A 19,823-nucleotide genomic window follows, 5' to 3' on the forward strand; every position below is an offset into this window, starting at 1 on the left:
ATTTCTGTTGCGAATTAGTTGTATTGGAGCCAGCGTTGACGTAGCAAGTGGAACAGCAGAAAGCGAAAAAATGGTAAATATCTTCAATCACAAGAAAAAAAAATAACATGGATACCGGTTTTTCAATTAACTTTCTATTAATCGATTTTGTCTAGGTCAGCATATATAATATATTCTACTCAATCAAATGTGAGTAGTTGTTGACAGATCAAGAAACAGCCCCTCTATATATATACAAGCATATTTGTGTATATATATTTCTAGGTTATTATATATACGTATATAGATAATATGTATAACATTTTGTTATATGAAACACCTAATTGGATTACTCTTTCAGCGTTTATTTTCGCTCTGTTGAAATCTATAAATACGGATTATCATCTTTTTATTTATACTCTAAGCTAATTAAATATGTGTAGACAGTTGGTTTCTTTTGTGTTTTCGCGAATGAATGGAACCGGCTGTAGGTGGCTTAGCCATAAAATATATTGTCTTTATCTGGTGCACCCCAAAGAAACAGAAATAGAGTTGTAATTTAAAAGTTACCTCATTCATTCATCCACCCGTCCACCTATTCGCATGTTTGTTTCTCACAAAGTGCAGAAGATAATGGCTCTGAAATTTGTAAGTATTCAAACGTTCTTTCTTTCAGCTGACCTTTAAGCTTTACATTTATAGAAGTAATCAATAATGAAAATGACATCAGGGTATCTCTTAGTCGAGCAATCTCAGCACATTGAGCTGGTTAAGCGTGGTCATGAGGTAAGCTGGCAAATCAATCAAAATATAGTGGAGTTTCCAAATCTAACAACAGTTTACTCCAGGTCACCTTTATCACGCCCTTCTCCTTGGCCAGCGAAAACTTGGGCTCCAATTACAAAGAGATTGTGCTGCCCCATTATGATTTCTGGACAGAAAGTATGTCACAGTGATAGACGAAACATCACTCTAATCTTATCTCTGTCTGCTTCACAGTGAAGCGAATGTCAAATAGGGAGATTATCTTGGATATGGCCGATCTGTCGACACTCAAATTTGTACGCATGCTGCATGTGATGGGCGTGCAAAGCACGGACTTTGCCTTCGAGCAGCCGGAGATCAAAGCCCTGATCAATGCCAAGAACAAGGTGGGCAAATACGACCTGCTCATCGCCGAGCAGTTTTACAACGAGGGCGCTCTCATACTGGGCCATCTCTATCAGATACCCACGATCACACTCTCCTCGTTTGGCAACACCAACTACTTCTCCGAAATGGTGGGCATCATTACGCCCTGGTCATATAACCCGCATAGCTTCATATCGTCCACCACCCGGATGAACCTATGGGAGCGAGCCGTGAACGTCTTCGTCTGCGGAACGGAGCACTTGATGCGCACATTCCTCTACTATCCCAGTCACGATGCTGTGCTAAGGAAACACTTCTCGGGACTGCTCGACGTGGTGCCCACGACCAAGCAATTGGAGCGCAATATATCGGCCATCCTGATGAACAACTATATGCCTTTGGATGCTCCCAGGCCCATCTCCTTCAATATGATATCCGTGGGTGGACTGCACATACAGCCATCCAAAGCCTTACCCGTGCATCTCCAGAAGTTCCTGGACGAGGCAAAACATGGCGCCATCTACTTTAGTCTGGGTAAGCATCGAAGTGACCGAGACGGACAGCGGAACTAACAAAAGGACATAGGACCTTGCTCTCCCTAATCGCATCTTTGCATTTCAGGCACTCAGGTACGCAGCGCAGATCTACCTGCAGAGAAGCTGAAAGTCTTCTTGGATGCCTTCCGCAGCCTGAAGCAGCGTGTCCTGTGGAAGTTTGAGGAGGACAGCTTCGCTGAGCTGCCAGCGAATGTGATGATACAGAAGTGGCTGCCTCAGGCCGATTTATTGGCCCATCCCAATGTGAAGGTGTTCATAGCACACGGCGGACTCTTCGGCATGCAAGAGGCGCTGCACTATGGAGTGCCCGTTCTGGGCATGCCCGTCTATTGTGACCAACACTTCAACATCAACCAGGGCAAGGCCAATGGCTATGCCATAGGCCTCGACTATCGCACAATCACGACGGAGCAGTTGCGCTCCGCGCTGCTCGAGCTGCTCGAGAATCCAAAGTATCGGGACACCATGAAGCGATCGTCTCGCATTTTCCGCCAACGTCCACTGGGCGCCATGGACACGGCCATGTTCTGGATCGACTATGTCATCGAGCACCGCGGCGCACCCCACATGGTGTCAGCCGGCATGGATCTAGCCTGGTATCAGTTCTACCTGCTCGACTTAGTGGCCATCGCTGCGGCTGCCCTTCTCCTGCCCATATTGATTTTATGTGTCTGCCTACGCAATTCTAAGTTTAAGCCAAAAACTAAGCGTAAGCAGCATTAAAAAAAAGTCAACGAATAATGGCTTTTAATTAAAATAAAATTAATAAAACAAAATTTTGAATTTCTTTTGTTAATTCGATCGATTCGTTCAACTGGATTTTATCTTTCATTCATTACCTTTCAATTTCTTCAAAGTAAACTAATTTAATTTAATTTACATAAAATTGTAATCTTTTATATAATTTGTATTATATTATATACATATATGTATAATATATAAAAAAGATTTCATGAACATATGCTTCATTGTCTTACTCGTATTTTTGCAATATTAAAGCCTCCAAAAACACTTAAGCTTTGGCACTTGAGTCGTATACTTAAGTATTTAATGAATCAGAATACATACATAAATATATACACAAACATATGTACATATATATGTGTATGTATGTATAGACAAAGTCTACTTAAGGCGCCAGAGTGCCAGTCCAAGTGTTCTTAAGAAATTAAGCAAAAAACAGAGAAAACGAAAAAAATGAATGCAAAGCTTTTTGGTCCAAAAGTATAGAATTATAAAATCTTTGAACTCTTTAGAGATCATATTCATCATTGTCTGAAATTGATTTCAACATCTTGATCGGAATATGTAGAAAATATGAACTTAAGTGCGGGCTTACCAAATCATCAAGTATGCAGTATTCTATGTATCTCTGTATATGTATATTTATATATGTTTAGTTCGTATATAAAATCTATAAATCAATTCCTATCTATTCCAGATCTCTGACTTAACTTGACAATCCAAGAAATCTATAAATATCTATATAAGGTATCTTATATGGAATAACTTACTAAATTGTATCACAAATTCTTCACGTTGAAATCACATTAAAATAGAATATGATATATATCTTCTTGAACTCTCATAACCATCTAAAACCAATCTCAATTAATAAACAGAATTTCCCGAAAGATAGTTGCTTCCTGTTAACCCTGGTGGTCCCGCAGCTCTTCTCCTCCTGCTGACCTCCTCGACCTCGACAAGTGCACTTGAGGCGAGTGCGAGTCGCTACTTTGGGATGGGTGGAGATTCTTGGAGCTCATTATGCATGCACGAACTGACATTGAAGTGGATGGCGACGCCAGCGCCAGTCCCATCAGCAGTCCCCGTACCAGCTAGCAGTTCCATGGGCATGCCACTGCGAAAGGGAGAGTTCATGTGCGCATTAGGGTTAGATTGCCCATTGGCATTATTATTGGTATTAGTAACACATGATTACGCTTTATTGTAAACAAAAACTGAGATAAACAGACAAACAGACGAACAGACGAGCAGACGAGCAGAGGCGCATGCATGCAAATACGGATGCGAGCAGCATCGACTCTAATGATATGTTAATGCACATGGCGCACACTGCGTATGAGTGCTCTATGTGTATGTGTGTGTGTGTGTGTGCGGGTGTGCGTGCGTGTGTCAGTGAAGGCAACTGTTTGTCTGTCAACGGCTTAAGCAAATAAACTTCATTTGGGGCTTATTTGTCGCTGGCTGGAATTTCTGTTTGGCGCTATAAACAACTCGCATTGCCGGCGGAAGGAGACGGACATGCTAGAGCCGAAGCAGAATGGGGAGGAGGAGGAGGTGGAATCAGAGGAAATGTTGCTCCTGACATTAAAGTGGGTGGCGAAGTTCATTGAGTTGTTGTAGCCAACTGCTAAATGGGCTTTCAAAGTGAATTTGTTGGCTGAGTGACTGGCAATTAGGCAGACAGTGCATCAGCAAAGTGAACGCCGCATTGGAGCTACTCAACTCAAGATGAATGCTGAAGTACGCTGCAAAGGATGTAGGTGCTACTGCAACGTAGAAGAGATTTTGTATCTGTAACTACTTTTACTACAAACGTATTGATAAATGGCATACAGTCAGACAGACGAACAGTCAAGCAGAAGGACAGAGCTAGATCTATGTCATCATCGTCCTGATCCTGATGGGGTGTGCAACGGCTCATAGTACCCATAACATACATTTTGACATTCCTATATTGTTTTAACTTTGACAAGTCATATAAGTCAATGAGCAAAAGCGACCTGCATTATGTATATAAGAAAACTTAAACACAGTCCAAACATCATCATCTCTTTGGGTAACTAATTCCTTATATGCATGCAAATGCTTAAAGACTAACATTAGCAGGATTCCTTGAATAGGTTGAGTTAGCTCGGGTTATTATCTTGGCCAAGAACTCTTGGTAAGCTGTGATGAATGCAATTCAATCAAAGTTAGCCAACAAATGCTGACCAGAAGCAGCAAATAATAGCTGAGAGCCCCAGACTCACTCACATCACCTCTCCCTCTCTTTCTCTCTCTCTCTCTCTCTCTCTCTCTCACCGTCTCTCAATTGGTAGTTGGCGACACGCCGCATCGTTTAAGTGTAATTTTCTTCTTATTCAATTGAAGCATGTCCTTTGGGGTCGCAGAATGGGCCCGGATAAGGATAAGTCAGTGCGTTGCACTGAGTTGGTCGTTGACTTGCGACTTTCGACGTTCGACTTTCGACTTGCGTCGTAAGACTCGTTACAAATTCATTTCAGTGCCCGCTTTCACTTGAGATCGACATAATGGCCGTTCATTTGCGCTGCTGCCTGGAAATTGTATGAAATTCGTCTTCTTCAGGACAATTGCGGACGTGAGCCACAACTAAGGACACCGAAGATGAAAAAATTCTGAATCGAATGGCAGAAGAAATGCGAATGGAAATGACAAGGGGAAAAGGAAGGGGCAGGGTAAGGGGAATGGGAAGGTGAATTTCTCATCTTGTGTGCTTTGTGCCATGTAATTTGCTCTCTTGCCATGTGCTTCATCAGAAAGGAAATTGAAAATTGCTGCTAATGGCTCTGCCACGGGGGCTAGTGGGCGTGCCCAGGCACAGTAAAGAAGCGAAAGCTGCACAAAAAAATACCAAGTAAATTTAATGATTATGAAAAAAGTAGATATATATATATACAGATGAAGAAATGACACTATGAAAATGTGGGCGGAATTCATTTGAATCGCAATTTGCGCTTCTTGCAAGACCGAAGATCTAACGAAGCGTTAAGAAGATGCTAACAAGGCTGCAAACTGAAGTAAGAGGAAGCGCCTGACACGACGACAATGGACCCAAAAACCTGCTCATTGAGCTGATTTATGCATGCCGTAAAATATTTGTGTTAATTCGTGTGTTCAAATTCCAATTAGCTGCCGACACATGAAGCTGGAGCTGCCGAGGCGAGTCCTCAGACACCAAGTGCAGGATGTCTTGCATGCAAGAGTATGCAGGAATGTGCGAGAGTAGAAGAGATAAGCTGAGAGTTCTGCATACTCTATTCTCATTTTGTACGATCTTCCACATTGCCAGTAATGGAGATGGGAGCTACTCTTAAGGGAACTAAGTTTTAGATATTGATAGAAGATGGTAACTGGAGAGGCCTCCGCCCTATTGGAGAATCCCTGCAGTAGGCAATAAGCTGAAGTCTTAGGGACTATAAAGTCTTTTAAAGTCTTGTGCTGTGCATTTAGTTCCTTCGCCAGTCAGGGCTAGACTCGATAGATTGCTCTTCCCTTACAGAAGACATCTCACATACGTAAGCTTCACTGTACCTCACAGCTATATAATGTTGTTTACACTAAGCAATGAACACTTAAACAGACTTTAAGCGCTTTGCTCTTTTTTATGTTGCTCCAAATAAATATTAATGAGAAGAACAACAGCTAACAAAGTGCCCCAAGCAAAGGTGCGCAGAGATGAGCAATAACAAGTCAGCCGAAAGTAGAACTGAATCATCGTGCTTAGAATATACCAATATTGAAAGGAATTCACTCGATGTACCAGAAAAACAAGCACCAACTCACTTTACATTGCCAAATGTTTCCGTGGTTGGCAGCTGCGATGGTTCCACTGGAGATTACGTTGATAGCGAAAGGCGAATAGCTAGTAGCGAGTTCTTCAAGTGCTTTTTGCTGCCCTATTAGTAGCGCCCCGGCAGCTGATAATATGCGACCCCAAATAAGTACAAAAAAATATATATATTTTGTTATATATGTATGTATATGTGTGAAATCGACATCCATTGGGCAAGAATCTCACGCGCACTTCCATCGAAATTGATTTTCAGTTTTTCATTTTTTCATTTTTTTGTTCGATTTTTCCTTCGCTTTAATTGTCGAGCGTTACGAGTCGGCAGCTCCATTAAAAATGCTAATTAAGTTGCCCCAATGGCACATGTGTGTGCTACACCACAAATTTTTATCTAAACAGCTCACAAAACAACAACAACAACAACAACAACAACAACAACAACGACGACGACGACTACGTCTCTATATCTCGTATCTAGGATCTGCCTATAAAAGATTCGTTTTATACATGCGGTAAAATTTGAAAATTTTTTAGGCGAAATTTGAACAATAAACAAAATCACAAAAACCAAAACATTTATCATTTCAATTTCTACTCTTTTTTATGCACGCTCAAGCGGAGGAAAGTGGAGCGTATTAGCTGGGCTGATGCTTGATTATTGAGCAATGAAGAGGGTCATGCTCTGTAAGTCTAATCGTATATAGAACTATAGAAGAGATCTAACTATATAATACCTCTCTCTATATATGAATATTCCTAATTTGAATAGAATATTGAGATATGAGTTTTTGTCTATTTCAGTCACATAGTATATAGAGACTATATAGCTAAGACTTCTTCTATTATCTGCTCTAAGATTAGTGAGTTTTAGTCCTTGACAAGTATCTCTCAGTCGGATATTGCATATTGCAAACTTGATTTGCTGATGGAGCTAACAAAATCTGATTTAAATGCTTTTTTATTTCAAGCCAAATAAGCAGAGGAGTGCCTACAGCAACGCACAGTGTGTAGAGGGGCGGGGGAGGCGTGGCGCAAGGTAGGGGGTTCGCCGCATTACGCAAAGATTTCAACAGCTGCCGCGCTGAGGTTGAGTTTTGAGGTGGGTGGCCATTTTGATTTGGCTAGAGGGCGAGTGCCGTTATATATGACTGGGCGGCGCATATGCACACAGCATATATATATATATGCGTGTGTGTATGTGTGTCTGTGAGTCTGTGTGGGTGTAACACCATCAACAACTTGCGCAAATAGCATCATCATCATCAGACAACAATTGCCGTGTGTCAATGTGTGCGCTTGTGTGGGGGAGTGTGTGTGTGTGTATGTGGCTTCTCATGAAATTTTGGGGGACCGCACACAGTCACCCAGATCTGTTCCGTTGCTTCTTGGTTTTGGTTGGTTAATGAAATGCTGAAAAACAATTAACTATAAATTAAACGCACAATTTTCAAAACAAAATAAACAGAAATAGCACAGCGCATCATTTTCTTATACTTTATTTTGTTGTTGCTTTGCCTCGCTTTGTTTTGTTTTGTTTACGGCATTTATTGGGGCGAAACATTTCATTAACTCATCTAGTGCTGCTGCCGTGGGCTGCTCCCCTCCAGGCGCATCCAGGCAATTAGGCAATCGCACTAGACCCGCTCTCATCTCGAATCCTTTCTTCTTATCTGCATCTCTTGCCCTCTCACTCGCTCTTCCCGTGGTCGTCGATCCCATAAAACCAAGAGCACAACTTCAGTCAAACAATAAGTCAGAGTGCAGTGCTCTACATCGAGAGTGCTCTACTGAAAGATACCCTGTTAAACAGTCATTGTCAATCGTTAACTCTTATTCATTGTTGTCATTGGCAACATTATTGACATGGTTTTCATTATAATTGGCATCATCTTCAATCATGATTTACTCACAAGCGTTATCATTAGCTGTGTCATTGATATTTTCATTACCATTACAACAATCACAACATTATAGTATCTCTAACCGTTATAATAATCATTATCATTATAATTGTATGTAATACTCTTTTTCGACTCGACTCCGCTTGATTTAATGAATATGTCGTTGAGTTATTTCTACCAAGAAGTTTGGCTGTTGCATAAACAAGCCCGCCTATGAGCAACACGTGCAACAACAACAGCTATAACAATAACAACAACAACAATAGCACGTTAGCTGCAAATCGAAGTGTCAGTCGCCTCATCCTCAATCCCTATACAATGCCCACTCCCAATCTCATTCTCATTCTCATTCCCATTCCCATTTACAGTCTCAGCTCCTTTTATGGCTGGCGCACATGTGTGCAACAGACGCAGCAGCAGCAGCAGTAGCAGCAGCATCAGCCAACAGACAACAGGCAACGTGTGATGGGTGAGGGGTAAGGGGTGCAAGGGAAAGGGGTAAACGATGAGACAAACAGCGCTAAAAACGCTAAAGCAAAGTGCATGCAAATGGGCCAAGAAGAGGCAAAGCGGGCCCAAGGCGGGGCAAATGCATTTTGCAATTTGTTCAATTTGAGCATTAAGTGAACATTTTGTTTATACTTTAATCTGTCCGATCGGCGGACCATATATATGGCCAACTAGTTGCATGCTGCCATTAAATGCACTCTCAATAGCCGCTTAAGAATGCAGGCCCCAAAAAATTTGTTTAACCAAATAGCGTAAAATAAGCAACGATTTTATATTTGTTTATACAACATTTTCAGCTCAGACAAGCGAAAAGCGACAGGCGACAAGACGACAGAGCGACAGAGCGACAGCCGACGACTAATTGCAGTTCAAAGATTGCGCATACGCCACATGCAACCGTGACTAATTCGCATTCAATTGCACTCACTGTGAACCGGCGAGGAGCGGCCTCTTGAAAGGATTAGCCCTCAAGTAGTGTGTGGCGGTAGAAGTAGTAGCTGCCGCTGACAGTGTCATAAAAGAACAAAAAGAAGGGACTACATAAACAAATCCTTTAACGGCGCTCATCATAAACAAATGAAGGAGTGCAGAAATGTGAGATATAAAAACAGTGATCCTTGCAATCGGATATATGCCACATGCAGCGTAATTCTTCAACGGCCATAAGTAGCGCTGTCGTTCAACAATTCGGAATGATATTTAAACTGGAGAGAGAAGAGTTGAGCTGCGAAAAGTGGAATATAATTGAGCAAAGTATATTTGAAATGAGAGCTGCATATAGTTGAGCACTCAATAATTTGTTTAATAAATATGTTACATATTCAGATATGATCTAACATGTTTATCACAAGCAATCCAAAATCACGCCTTAGTCTAGTGAAAAATCTATTGTAGCTATAGCCATCTCTAACTGGGCAAGATTGAGTTCTTTCTGGAGTGGATTGTATGACTAGTGCATATTCTGTACACTGCTCAGAGCACCTATTCTAATTATTCAAGTGAAAGTGCGTATTATTTGAAAACCCTTTTACAAGATCTATGCCCTCCATTGCTTAAGCGACTCAACCGATCATCCTGATCAAGAATGTCTATAGTTTAAGGAGTCTATGCATACCCACCCCTCTAATAATATTACTATTATCGTGATCGTTCTTATTTTCATTTCAATTTTCAATATTGTTTTGAATAAATACTACATTGTTAAAAATATTTTAAAAATTGCATAAGCCATCTAAACACTTTTCCAGCAGCTGTCGATTAGACTGAACTAAATAAATCACTTGTTTTTTAATTTTCAATATAGCAAGTTTGTGTTTTTGCTTAGACAACTCGAATGCTCAGCATATTATTTATCTTTTGCTATTAGGGCAAAAGAATGAATGATCCATTTCATTGATCGTATCTGGAGCACTTCCTGTGCTGGCGCGAAAACTGAATTATGGCAAACAGGGCAGCAGGCGGGGGGCGCCACGCGTGTGTCTTGGCTCGCAGATACCCGCCCAGACACATATTGACACAAGTAATTACAACTGTCAATTGATTTTAGTGTCCCCAATTTCGTGGTCGTAGCTCTCAGCTCTGGGCTTTTAGCTAGAGAATGCGAGCGAGCATCGAGTCGGATCTATTGTTGACACAGTTGCCAGACGCTAGACATAGAGAAAGGGCTGCTATTTGGGCAGAGAGGCAGCAGGCCGAGAGTTGAGGCACAGTTCATCGATCTATATTGTAGATAGATATGAAAACACAATTTGTAACTCGAGCCGAATTTGTTGCTCCTAAAGTGTTTACTGTGATCAGGCGATTGCCTGATCGTCCGACTTCTGCCATTTGTTTGTTTGTAAACATGAATTGTGGAAATTGTCGCCGTTTGGCACTTGAGCCATGTCCTTGTTGTCGTCAGCCACCAGCTGTGCGGCTAAGGACATAGCCACAGACAAGTCCTTGCTACATTTCTAGCCGCTGATCTTGCGAAAGCGCATTGCAAACTGCATTGAGTGTGTGCGTGTGTGTGTGTGTGTGTGTGTGTGCGTTTTAGTCAGACATTTGTGGGTCAGAGACTGTGCGCCCGTCTGAGGCTGACACATTGAAGCACTTCTATGCCGACACTGAGTGCCCAGCGCCGACGTCGTCATCATCGTCATCATCATCATCATCATCATCATCGTCATTGATGTTCTTCCTCTTCTTGTGGCTCATTTTTGCAATTCTTTCGGCCCACACGCGTGGAACACTTCAGTGGAACGGATCTTGAGACACTTCCCGCTTGATCTGCCTGTCATTTCTGAAGTAGAATTTGAAAAGCCAAACGTAGCTCAAATTCAAAATGAGGTCAGTTTTGCATCACGACTTTCTTTTGCTAGAAAAATTACTATCAGAAATGTAGTGCTAAATGGCTTTGATGATCAAAGCAGAACTTTGCATTACCATTAATCGTTTTTTTTTTCCTGGATATATTAGAAATTCCATTTAATAATCTATACCTTAGTATCTTGAAAATATCTTGGTCTATGCTCTTGTCATATTGATTTCATTCAGTGTATACGCTTCATGGCTCTCTATCACTCAAATTCTATCTATCTATAATTCTTTCGCAGAGCCACAATGAAGTTATACTATTCTTAAAATGGAATCAATAAGGTTAATCTACTTTATTTTAATAACAAAAAATATATTAACAGAACTTTATACTTCAATCGTGAAAATGTGTTCATAATGCGTTCAATGTCGAAAATTTGTTAATTGAGATGAACAAACCACTCGTTTTACGAGGGACGTTTAAAAAACTTGCGATTAAGACGTTTTAGCTCGTATGTGTAGTATGTATTTATTTTATCATATATTATTTTGTTTATATAATTTGAGATTGTTTCTCTTTTTTTTTCACATTTTCATAGTTTTTGTCACCCTCGAGCACTCGAGAAAATTAGACTTCGCTAAAACATTAAAAAATTGTTGAAATCTTCTAAGGAAAAACTGTTCTCAATTCTGTTTGATTATTTTCATATTTATTTGCATAAAGATTTTAACATATATTTACATACTACTAAAACTTAAAGCTACTAAAGCTATCAGCTAGAGAATCGCTCTAACACTCTCTCTCGACAGGGAATCTTTATCTTTATCCCTCCCTCTCTCCCACCCACTCTCACCTCCCTCAGTCTCTCCCACTGAGAACCCACATCGATTGCTATCACAATGAGCAAATTTAAAGAAATACTCAATACTCTCAATCGATTTCCACATTCTCCTCGCAGTCTTCGGTGGCCGAGTGGTTGCTGTCGGCGCCGCTTTCCACGCACAGCACCTGCGCCGTCTGTCCGGGACTGGGATTGCGAGCCGGTGAGGAGGATGCCGACGAGCCGTTGACATAGCTGGTGGAGAGCGCGCTCTGCTGGCTGCTTGGCGGCGGGATGGGCTGCGGCACCTTTGGATGCGGATAGAAATACGGAAAGTGCACCTGGGGCAAGGGCAAGCCGCCATAGGCCAGTTGCAGCTGATGCCGGTAGATGTTGAGCAAAGCCGGATCCAGGCCATGTGGGTAGGCAGAGGCAGCCGCTGCTGCTGCTGCTGCTGCTCCAGGGCTCATGTAGGCCGTGCTGCCATCCTCGCGCACTAGCACCTGGACGGGCACACGCTTGGTGGCGCTGAGCAGCGCTGCCTCATGCTGCTGGATTTGCTTGCGCTTCGTCTTGTAGCGGCGGTTCTGGAACCAGATCTTCACCTGCGTCTCGGTGAGCCTCAGCGTCTTGGCCATCTCACTGCGCTCCGGTCCAGATAGATAGCGCTGCTGGGCAAAACGACGCTCCAGCTCAAAGACCTGGGCGTGGCTGAAGGCAGCACGCGAGCGCTTCTTGCGGCTGAGTGCAGCGCCGCTCAGGCTATCATCGTGGGAGAGCGGCGAGCCGCCACGCCCATAGCCGCCTGCGCCGCAGGAGGCAGGCGAACTGCTCAGCGGCGGCGGCGAGTCGCAGTCTGCAAGGAAAGCCACAAATTTGCAAAAAGTTAACACAAAGGACTCCAATTGGGAGGGGAATTGCAAACAAAGCTCCATCGAGGCCATTAGTCAGGCGATAATAGAGTCCATTAGCTAACAAAGGAAAGGCTAAAACTCACCGGAATCGTTGCTCGTGCAGCGTCGCATGTCAAGGGGTGCCGCCGCAGCGGACAGAGCGGCGCCAAAGTAGCTCAATTTGCGCTGCAATGAGGCAGAGGCGGCCGAGTTGGCAGCGGGGCTGCCGGAGGAGGAGCTGGCCGGATTGTTGTTATCCAGGGCATAGAACTGCAAGTAGCTCGACGGCTGGGCACTGGTAGCCTGCTCCTGGGCCAGCTTGTAGAGATTGAGATCGCGACAGCACGACTTATTGCTCACTTGCAGCTCCAACTCGGGCTCCGGATCGGAGATGCGACGCGCGGGCTGACTGCGCGTCAAAATGTCGTTGATCGAGAAGGGCGTAGTCAGAGTCTTGCTCAAGCCCGCTAATGAGGCGCCGGCACTCGCACTTTCCATATTCAACATGATTCACTTAACACACCAACTCTATATATATTGTATATATATCAGATATATATCTATCTGCTCTTTATGTAATATTAATCACTTATTTTTCGTCTGCCCGTCTCGACGGCTGCGTCACAAATGCGCTCGACTGCCGCGCCGCGAGCGCTCTTTAAATAACTGCAGCCTGAATGGATCATCCCAGAGAGAGAATCACTCACATGCTGCTCCATATGGCACACTCAAGTGCGGCGACTGCTGCTGCTGCCGTTACTGCTCTTCTTGGTGGTGGATTCTGTTCTATATTAAGACTTTGAGCTAGTTGCCGCTCGGCTCGCCCATTGGCCGGCCGTTGGGCCTCACATTTGAGTTTGCTCTCAAGTGAACTGTAAACAAATGAGATTGGAAATCTTTGCGTTATTTTTGGTAGTGCCTGCATCCTGTTTATTGTTTATAAATGTGTTAACTATTGTGTAATTGATTCAGGCTTCAACTAGGTACAGTTAGAGCTGGCTCTGAGACGCAGTTTTCTTTTCACGTTTGATTTGTTTAGATTTCAGAGAATTATGCGGAAATATCTTGAAAGGGAAAGAAACACATTGCACTGACTTGAAGTAAATTTAATGGTGCCTCATCAATTCCAAGCATTTTCCACGAGTTTACATTTTCTTAAAGTTGTATTTATTTAGTTTTAAGCATAGCATTTTAAATGCGTATCAACAATATATTAAGATTTTATGGTAATTACAATATTAACAGGTACCAATAATTCTCTCCATTTAAGATAAGACTTTTCTATATATTCTTATGCCTGATTTAGAGAAATGTGTTCAGTTCCCATGATAATTTGTCAAATTTGATGTCTTATCTACTCAATTTATGTCTTCTTTTTATTTCAATGATTAAATATAAGCCAATAAGCCAATATCAACTCTCCAAAAGCAACTCTCTAAAGTCTAGCCAAATCTCTATAAATACTCAACATGTCTTAGACACTTATTTCACATTTTTCAGGCTCTTCTTATAGTACCTCAAAAAAGGGCAACAGTTATGTGGCTGTGCTCACTAAAATCTCATTTCAAAGTACCGTTTGAGCACATTTCCAAAGAGGACGTCTGCCATTGGCCAATTGCCGCCGTCACAAATTCACAATGGCACCCGATTGGTCCGAGCAGCAAAATGGCTGCGCGCATACAAAGCAAGCTCGCCAGCTTGAGTGAGATGCTCACGAAGAGAGAGAGAGAGAGAGAGCAAATGCGAGGAGCGAGTGAATGGATGTCAGAGCGGAACAGATGCTCTCGCTTGCGCTACGGGTGGGGGATGCTTGCGCTTGTTCTCTGCTACACTTCACACCTTCGGGCTATAATCTTTTTATTGCCAATTCAATGACTCTTAATGCCAATGGGCTGCTGTCGCTGCTGTTGCTGCCGTTGCTGCCGTTGCTGCCGTTGCTGCCGTTGCTGCCGTTGCTGCCGTTGCTGCCGTTGCTGCCGTTGCTGCCGTTGCTGTTGCCGTCGCCTCGGGCAGCCGAAGTCAAAGTCAGCGACGGCGGTCGAAACAAAAGGAAGCAAAAGCAGCGTGTGCGAACTACACTGAACCCCTTGAAAGTGTGATAAGCAGGGTATAATGTCGGAAGTGCAAAGGTATGTAACAGACGAGCATTTAAAGTGTATAAATAGGAAAATAAAGAAGATCAGAAGCAACAAATCTTCAGAACTATTAAAATTAATTTTATATAATAACAGGACTTAAGTTTATTGATTATAGCTAATATAAATTAACTGTCCTCTGGGCTCTGCAATACTCTAAGCACGAATTTTCTTTGGTATCTTCTAGTCGTGTTTACCCCATTAGAGCACGCTCACATGTCCTGCTGCTGCGATTATTGTTGCTGTTGTTGTCGCTGCGGTCAGAATTGAGTAAGTAAGTAACCAATTTTCAAGTGCGCTCAAAGTGATGCAGTAGGGGTTGAGGCTTGCGGGTTGGATGGTTGGAGGGTTGAGGGTTGAGTGCGGGGAATGCTCGTTATAATGCTTTCAATTGAATGCATTTCAATAATACTCGAGTAATTAGTATAATGATGCTTGCCACGCGTTCGCCTTTGTCCCAGCACATTCACTGAATGGCAGAGCTCATTTTTTTGTTGGCACTGCTGATGCGATTATCTGCAAATAGTTTATTGACACACCAAACAGGTATTAGATTACACAGAAGTGAATCGAATGATGAATAGAGATTTTCAATTAACTTGATTTCGTGCACCCACCACCACCACTCGGCAGGAGACATTGGCTCGTCTTCCTCGCTGTCAGCTCTGTTGTCGATTTTGTTGGTATTCGATTCGCTTTAATGGTTTATCAAAAAGCACTTCAATTGTTTGCTCAGCATTGCTTTGCTTGTGCATTAACATTGAGAGTATTTTGTAAGCAATATTTAAAGCGTTCTTTAAGCCAATGTTATGAAATTTGAGCCATATTGCGTTCGCTCGTCGTTTGATTGATTTTCGGCAAGTGTTCCTCCGTGTGTTTGCTTTAAGTACACAAAGCTAACAGCACTGAGTGAGCTATGGATTCATCATTTCCTTGTTTAATTGCATTACTAGAGGAAAGACAGCTTTGGCGGATAAGAGAAAACTATAAATGAATACGCACGCTTTAATTGTTGAAAATAATTTTTCATATTACCGATTTTTCAATTTATGCGCACAATCCACATAGGCGGTTATGCTCTGCTTGCATTCAGCGTGCACTGCTTTTTAGCATCCACAATGTGACTGCTTGTGCGCTGTTGTGTTGCACTGCTTATATGATGCTTGGCGAACAAGCAGTATTCAGCATTTATTCCGTTACAATTCAAACAAAAAAATGATTTGAATCGATTATTCGATTAGAACTACGTCTTAATAATCAAACCAATACTTACATATAAACAATAATATATAAAATAGAAAATTATAGAATAGAGTGAAGAATGGCCGACTGAATGAACGAAACAGTGAATGAAAAAGTAAAAAGTGGTAAGAATTCAATATTGAATTTATAGATCGACTTGTAGAGGAGCTGAAACTTCTATAATTTGCTGTGCACCCATGAGAAATACTTGCTCGCGTACCGACGGATGATCAACACAAAGCGAATATACCCTTTTATATGCTATAGTTATATATATGTATGTATATGATATAGTGAAACGATTCCAGCGATTTCAATATATAAACTAATATTGCTTACATATTTCCTAATAGTAAATAAGAAGTTAAATTAAAGTAATTACTCTATTACTATACATCTATATCGATAGTGATAGATCCTTACTTTCCCCTGTATATGTAATATGAGTCGCTCGAGTGGGATTTTCCACAGGCCGTAAATCAAATGCTTTTAAATGACACGATCTTCAGTTTTCGTATGCAATTACTCAATTAATTTGAATATAATTGTCACAATTTTCCACTTGAAACGCCGCACAGCAGAATTGATGGAAATAAAACAGAAACATTTAACCCGATATATATGTATATGTGGTATACATATATATATAGTAGAGACTCTATAGAGTGGAAAATGTAAAATGAGCTCGCGATTTTTATGGCCACATCAAATGGAAATGAACAACTCAATGAATAAATTCAGCTTCCTCTTCTTCTGTTTTTTCTTTTCTTTTTGATATAATGTCAAACTCTTTGGGATATTTGTTGTTTGGGATGAATCCACTTGACAGAGCAAAGATTAAAGGCGAAGGCGCCCACTGACAGCCGAAAGGCGCAAAGGAAAAGCCAAAGGAAAATCAATTGGAAAATTACGCAATTCGAATGCCACCCGGCTGAGGGATCGTGGAGTACTCCAACCCTACACTTAGCGAAAAGCTGTAAACTGATACACCGAACTTAAATTATTCAAAATTTTTCAATGTTTTCTAATATTTCTAAAAATTATTTTGATTTCAATTTTAAACCTTGTTTCAGACCCAAACGGACTTCAGATATTTCAAGTTCTATATTTAACATTTCTCTGAGTGTATTTGGCTGACTAATTGTTGCTGTTGCATTTGCTATTTTGTTTATTTATTGTTGTTAATAAATCTTAATTTGCTTACCTAACGCTCACTTTGGCGGCTTCTCGCGGCACAGTTTTAATTGAGGAAATGCAAATGAAAGCGGTGAAAGCAGCCAAAGAGAGAGGAACAGAGAGAGAAAGAGATAGAGAGAGTGAAAGAGAGAGAGGGTAGCTGCGGCTTGCGTCTGCGGCTTGTGGCGCCTTTGATCCTTTGACGCAACATGAATTAAACGGCGCTACAAGCCCAACCACAACGCATCCATCGCTTATCTCACAGATCCCATGTGATATATGGGTAAATGACAAATTTTCCACTTGAGCCACGGTCTAGACTCCAGACGACGACAACGAAGTCGGCGAAGACGAAGACGTCGAATACGACGACGTCGAAGATATTGTAAGACGAAACCTTAATGTAGGCAGCGTTATTTCCAGCTTCGATCCATTCTTCTTGCTCTTGTTCTTGCTCTGGTCAGTGTGGTCCATTAGGCAACATTTAGAGGTACTTGACATGCCTCGGTTCAGCCCAAGCAGGGCGCAACATGTCCTTTGGGGGCGTTTTGTTTGCCACTGTGCTGACCACGCCCCCGCGAGAGTTATTGATCTGCTTGAAAGCGTTTAAGAATGAACAATGAGAATAATAAATAACGATGGAGACATAGAATGCTTGAATTAGGATCAGGATATAGAAAAATTTTAACAACGAAGAGTCTGAATATAGAAGAAAATATACAAACCAAATCTGAAAGAAAAAACATCGAGAGAGCCTAAGGAAATTGAGTATGATAACATCTCATTGTGATTGATATTTAAGAATTTAACAGACGCTGTGCTGGCGAATGCTTCTACTAACACTTGGAGTACAGCTCTACTTGACCGAGAAAACTTTGACCTCGGTATATCAATTTATATATATATATATCATTAAATCTACTTAGATCACTTTCATTTCCATGCTGTATACCTTTTAAAAGTTATCATAGTGATAGAGTTTATATTCCCAGAGGGCGCACTCTCGGAGTTTGCTCTATGATTGGCCCTATATGTGCTGGCAGCCTGTCATAATTTTATCTAAATCCACGACTGATGCTCTCTGATTGACATTTGACCCGGGACAGTGCCCCAAAGCCGCCCCAAAAGTTCAGCCTGTCAAAAATGCTTCACAGCAGCAAAGAAAACAAAAAAGAGGAAACAAAAAGTGTGATCAGCTGCACTTGCTTCGTTGCCCCGTTGTTCCGATACCCCCGGCCCCTGCCCCTGCCCCAGCCCTTTGGCCTGTGTGGCATGTGTTTGTGGAGTAATTGATATGTGGCACTCCAGCACCACAGCACCACAGCAACCACTGCACCACCGAGTGGCAGCGGCAACTTTGCCCCCAAGCACACACGCCATGAAATATTAGCCCGCCCTGTCATAAATGTCTGCCAATGTATCTGTGTATCTGTGTCTCTGTTTAGCTGCATCTGTATCTGTAGCTGCCACTGCAATTGTATCTGTATCTGTGGCAGTGGCTCTGCCTGTTGCTGTGTCTGTTGTAAAACATTTTACAGTTGCATTGGCTGCCACTTAAACGTTTCATAAAAGCAACCTTTGTAATGTCTGCGATGCAGCACCCCAATCCTCTCCCTTTGCCTACTTTCCCCCCACCCTTGCCCCTCTCTCCGCTCGCTCAACCCTTTTGCAAAAGGAAAACATTTCATTGTGGTTTTCGTGTTGGTTTCTCGAAAAATAAAAACGGAAATTGTTTTTGGCGTTTTTCCTCATTTATTCATAAAACTGATCGTTGCGTTTTGATAAAATTGATTTATGCGGCGATCGACAACAATTATACGCAGATGCGGTGCCTAATGGATCGGTGGCAGCTACTCCGTTACTCGCCTGCTCGCCTCCAGCACACATCCAAAACTATACATGTATATAGACGTATATGTATATATCGAGGAATCGTGGAACTGGCATGGGCGAGCACTTTGTTCAGGCAATTATTAAATGAAACTCAAAGGCAACCCAGCAGCAGCTGATGCTCTGTAATTGATCCTCATTGAGATCAAAGTGAAAAGCTGCTGAATGAGAATCACTGACAGAGAGAAAGAGAGACAGAGAGAGAGAGAGAGAGAGAGAGAGATTCCTTTTTAATCCAAATGCAAAGCACAGAGAGAGTCTTGCTAAGGAACAAACTTATGCATAAAGCTAAGGCATCAGATCCAAAGTAGAAGGGAGAAGGAAAGAGAGAGATAGAACCGATCCGAAAGAGAATGCAGCAACTGTGTGACAAAGAGAAAGAAAGAATCCTCACAAAAATCAAATTGATTTCAAGCCAAAAATATGAGAAGCGAAGAGAGTAGAAAAAACTTATAAGCTTGCATAACAAAAGTTCATGGGAAAGGGTAAGAATTGTAAGGGAAAGAGAAGAAAATACGGTCTTGATTGAAACGCTTTTGAATATGTAGAGCAGAAAGATCCTTTCGAATCTTGAGTATGATAAAAGATAATACTCATATTGAGTTTTCGATTAAGTGGACTTTTCGAGAATCACAAAGAGCGGCAGCTGAATGAGAATGTCAGAGAGGTTTATCAGACAGTATAGAGCCCAATATTAGTATACTGTTGGTCTAACACCAGATTTTCCCTTATGGA

General features: G+C 41.9%; 2 protein-coding genes across 3 annotated transcripts; one reads left to right on the forward strand and one right to left on the reverse strand.

The window, feature by feature from the left end:
• LOC6575474 (UDP-glycosyltransferase UGT5) lies at window positions 1-2,450 on the forward strand. 2 transcript variants are annotated; one of them, XM_015168008.3, is made up of 5 exons: window positions 1-73; window positions 656-765; window positions 828-921; window positions 979-1,644; window positions 1,732-2,450. In XM_015168008.3, exons 2-5 carry the CDS (start codon window positions 694-696, stop codon window positions 2,388-2,390), a joined length of 1,491 nt encoding a protein of 496 aa, XP_015023494.1. In that variant the 5' UTR covers window positions 1-73; window positions 656-693; the 3' UTR covers window positions 2,391-2,450. The 2 variants fall into 2 exon arrangements, with proteins under 2 accessions (XP_015023494.1, XP_043863955.1); XM_044008020.1 differs by lacking the exon at window positions 1-73 and adding an exon at window positions 448-627 and having other exon boundaries at window positions 682-765.
• Window positions 2,451-11,639: 9,189 nt separating this feature from the next.
• On the reverse strand, window positions 11,640-13,262 carry LOC6575475 (homeobox protein bagpipe). The gene is made up of 2 exons (XM_002001448.4): window positions 12,750-13,262; window positions 11,640-12,608 (listed from the first exon to the last, which is right to left on the reverse strand). Exons 1-2 carry the CDS (start codon window positions 13,150-13,152, stop codon window positions 11,863-11,865), a joined length of 1,149 nt encoding a protein of 382 aa, XP_002001484.1. The 5' UTR covers window positions 13,153-13,262; the 3' UTR covers window positions 11,640-11,862.
• Window positions 13,263-19,823: the final 6,561 nt, after the last annotated feature.

The sequence above is a fragment of the Drosophila mojavensis genome, unplaced genomic scaffold (assembly GCF_018153725.1).
Source record: "Drosophila mojavensis isolate 15081-1352.22 unplaced genomic scaffold, ASM1815372v1 contig_231, whole genome shotgun sequence".
NCBI lineage: Eukaryota > Metazoa > Arthropoda > Insecta > Diptera > Drosophilidae > Drosophila > Drosophila mojavensis.

Bases quoted from the DNA above. Each gene is read 5' to 3' on its own strand.
- LOC6575475 (XM_002001448.4), bottom strand. From the start codon at position 13,152: ATGTTGAATATGGAAAGTGCGAGTGCCGGCGCCTCATTAGCGGGCTTG. The intron at 12,609-12,749 runs GTGAGTTTTAGC...CTTTCCTTGCAG, and splicing joins CTGCACGAGCAACGATTCCG to ACTGCGACTCGCCGCCGCCG.
- LOC6575474 (XM_015168008.3), top strand. From the start codon at position 694: ATGAAAATGACATCAGGGTATCTCTTAGTCGAGCAATCTCAGCACATT. The intron at 766-827 runs GTAAGCTGGCAA...AGTTTACTCCAG, and splicing joins TGGTTAAGCGTGGTCATGAG to GTCACCTTTATCACGCCCTT. The intron at 1,645-1,731 runs GTAAGCATCGAA...TTTGCATTTCAG, and splicing joins CGCCATCTACTTTAGTCTGG to GCACTCAGGTACGCAGCGCA.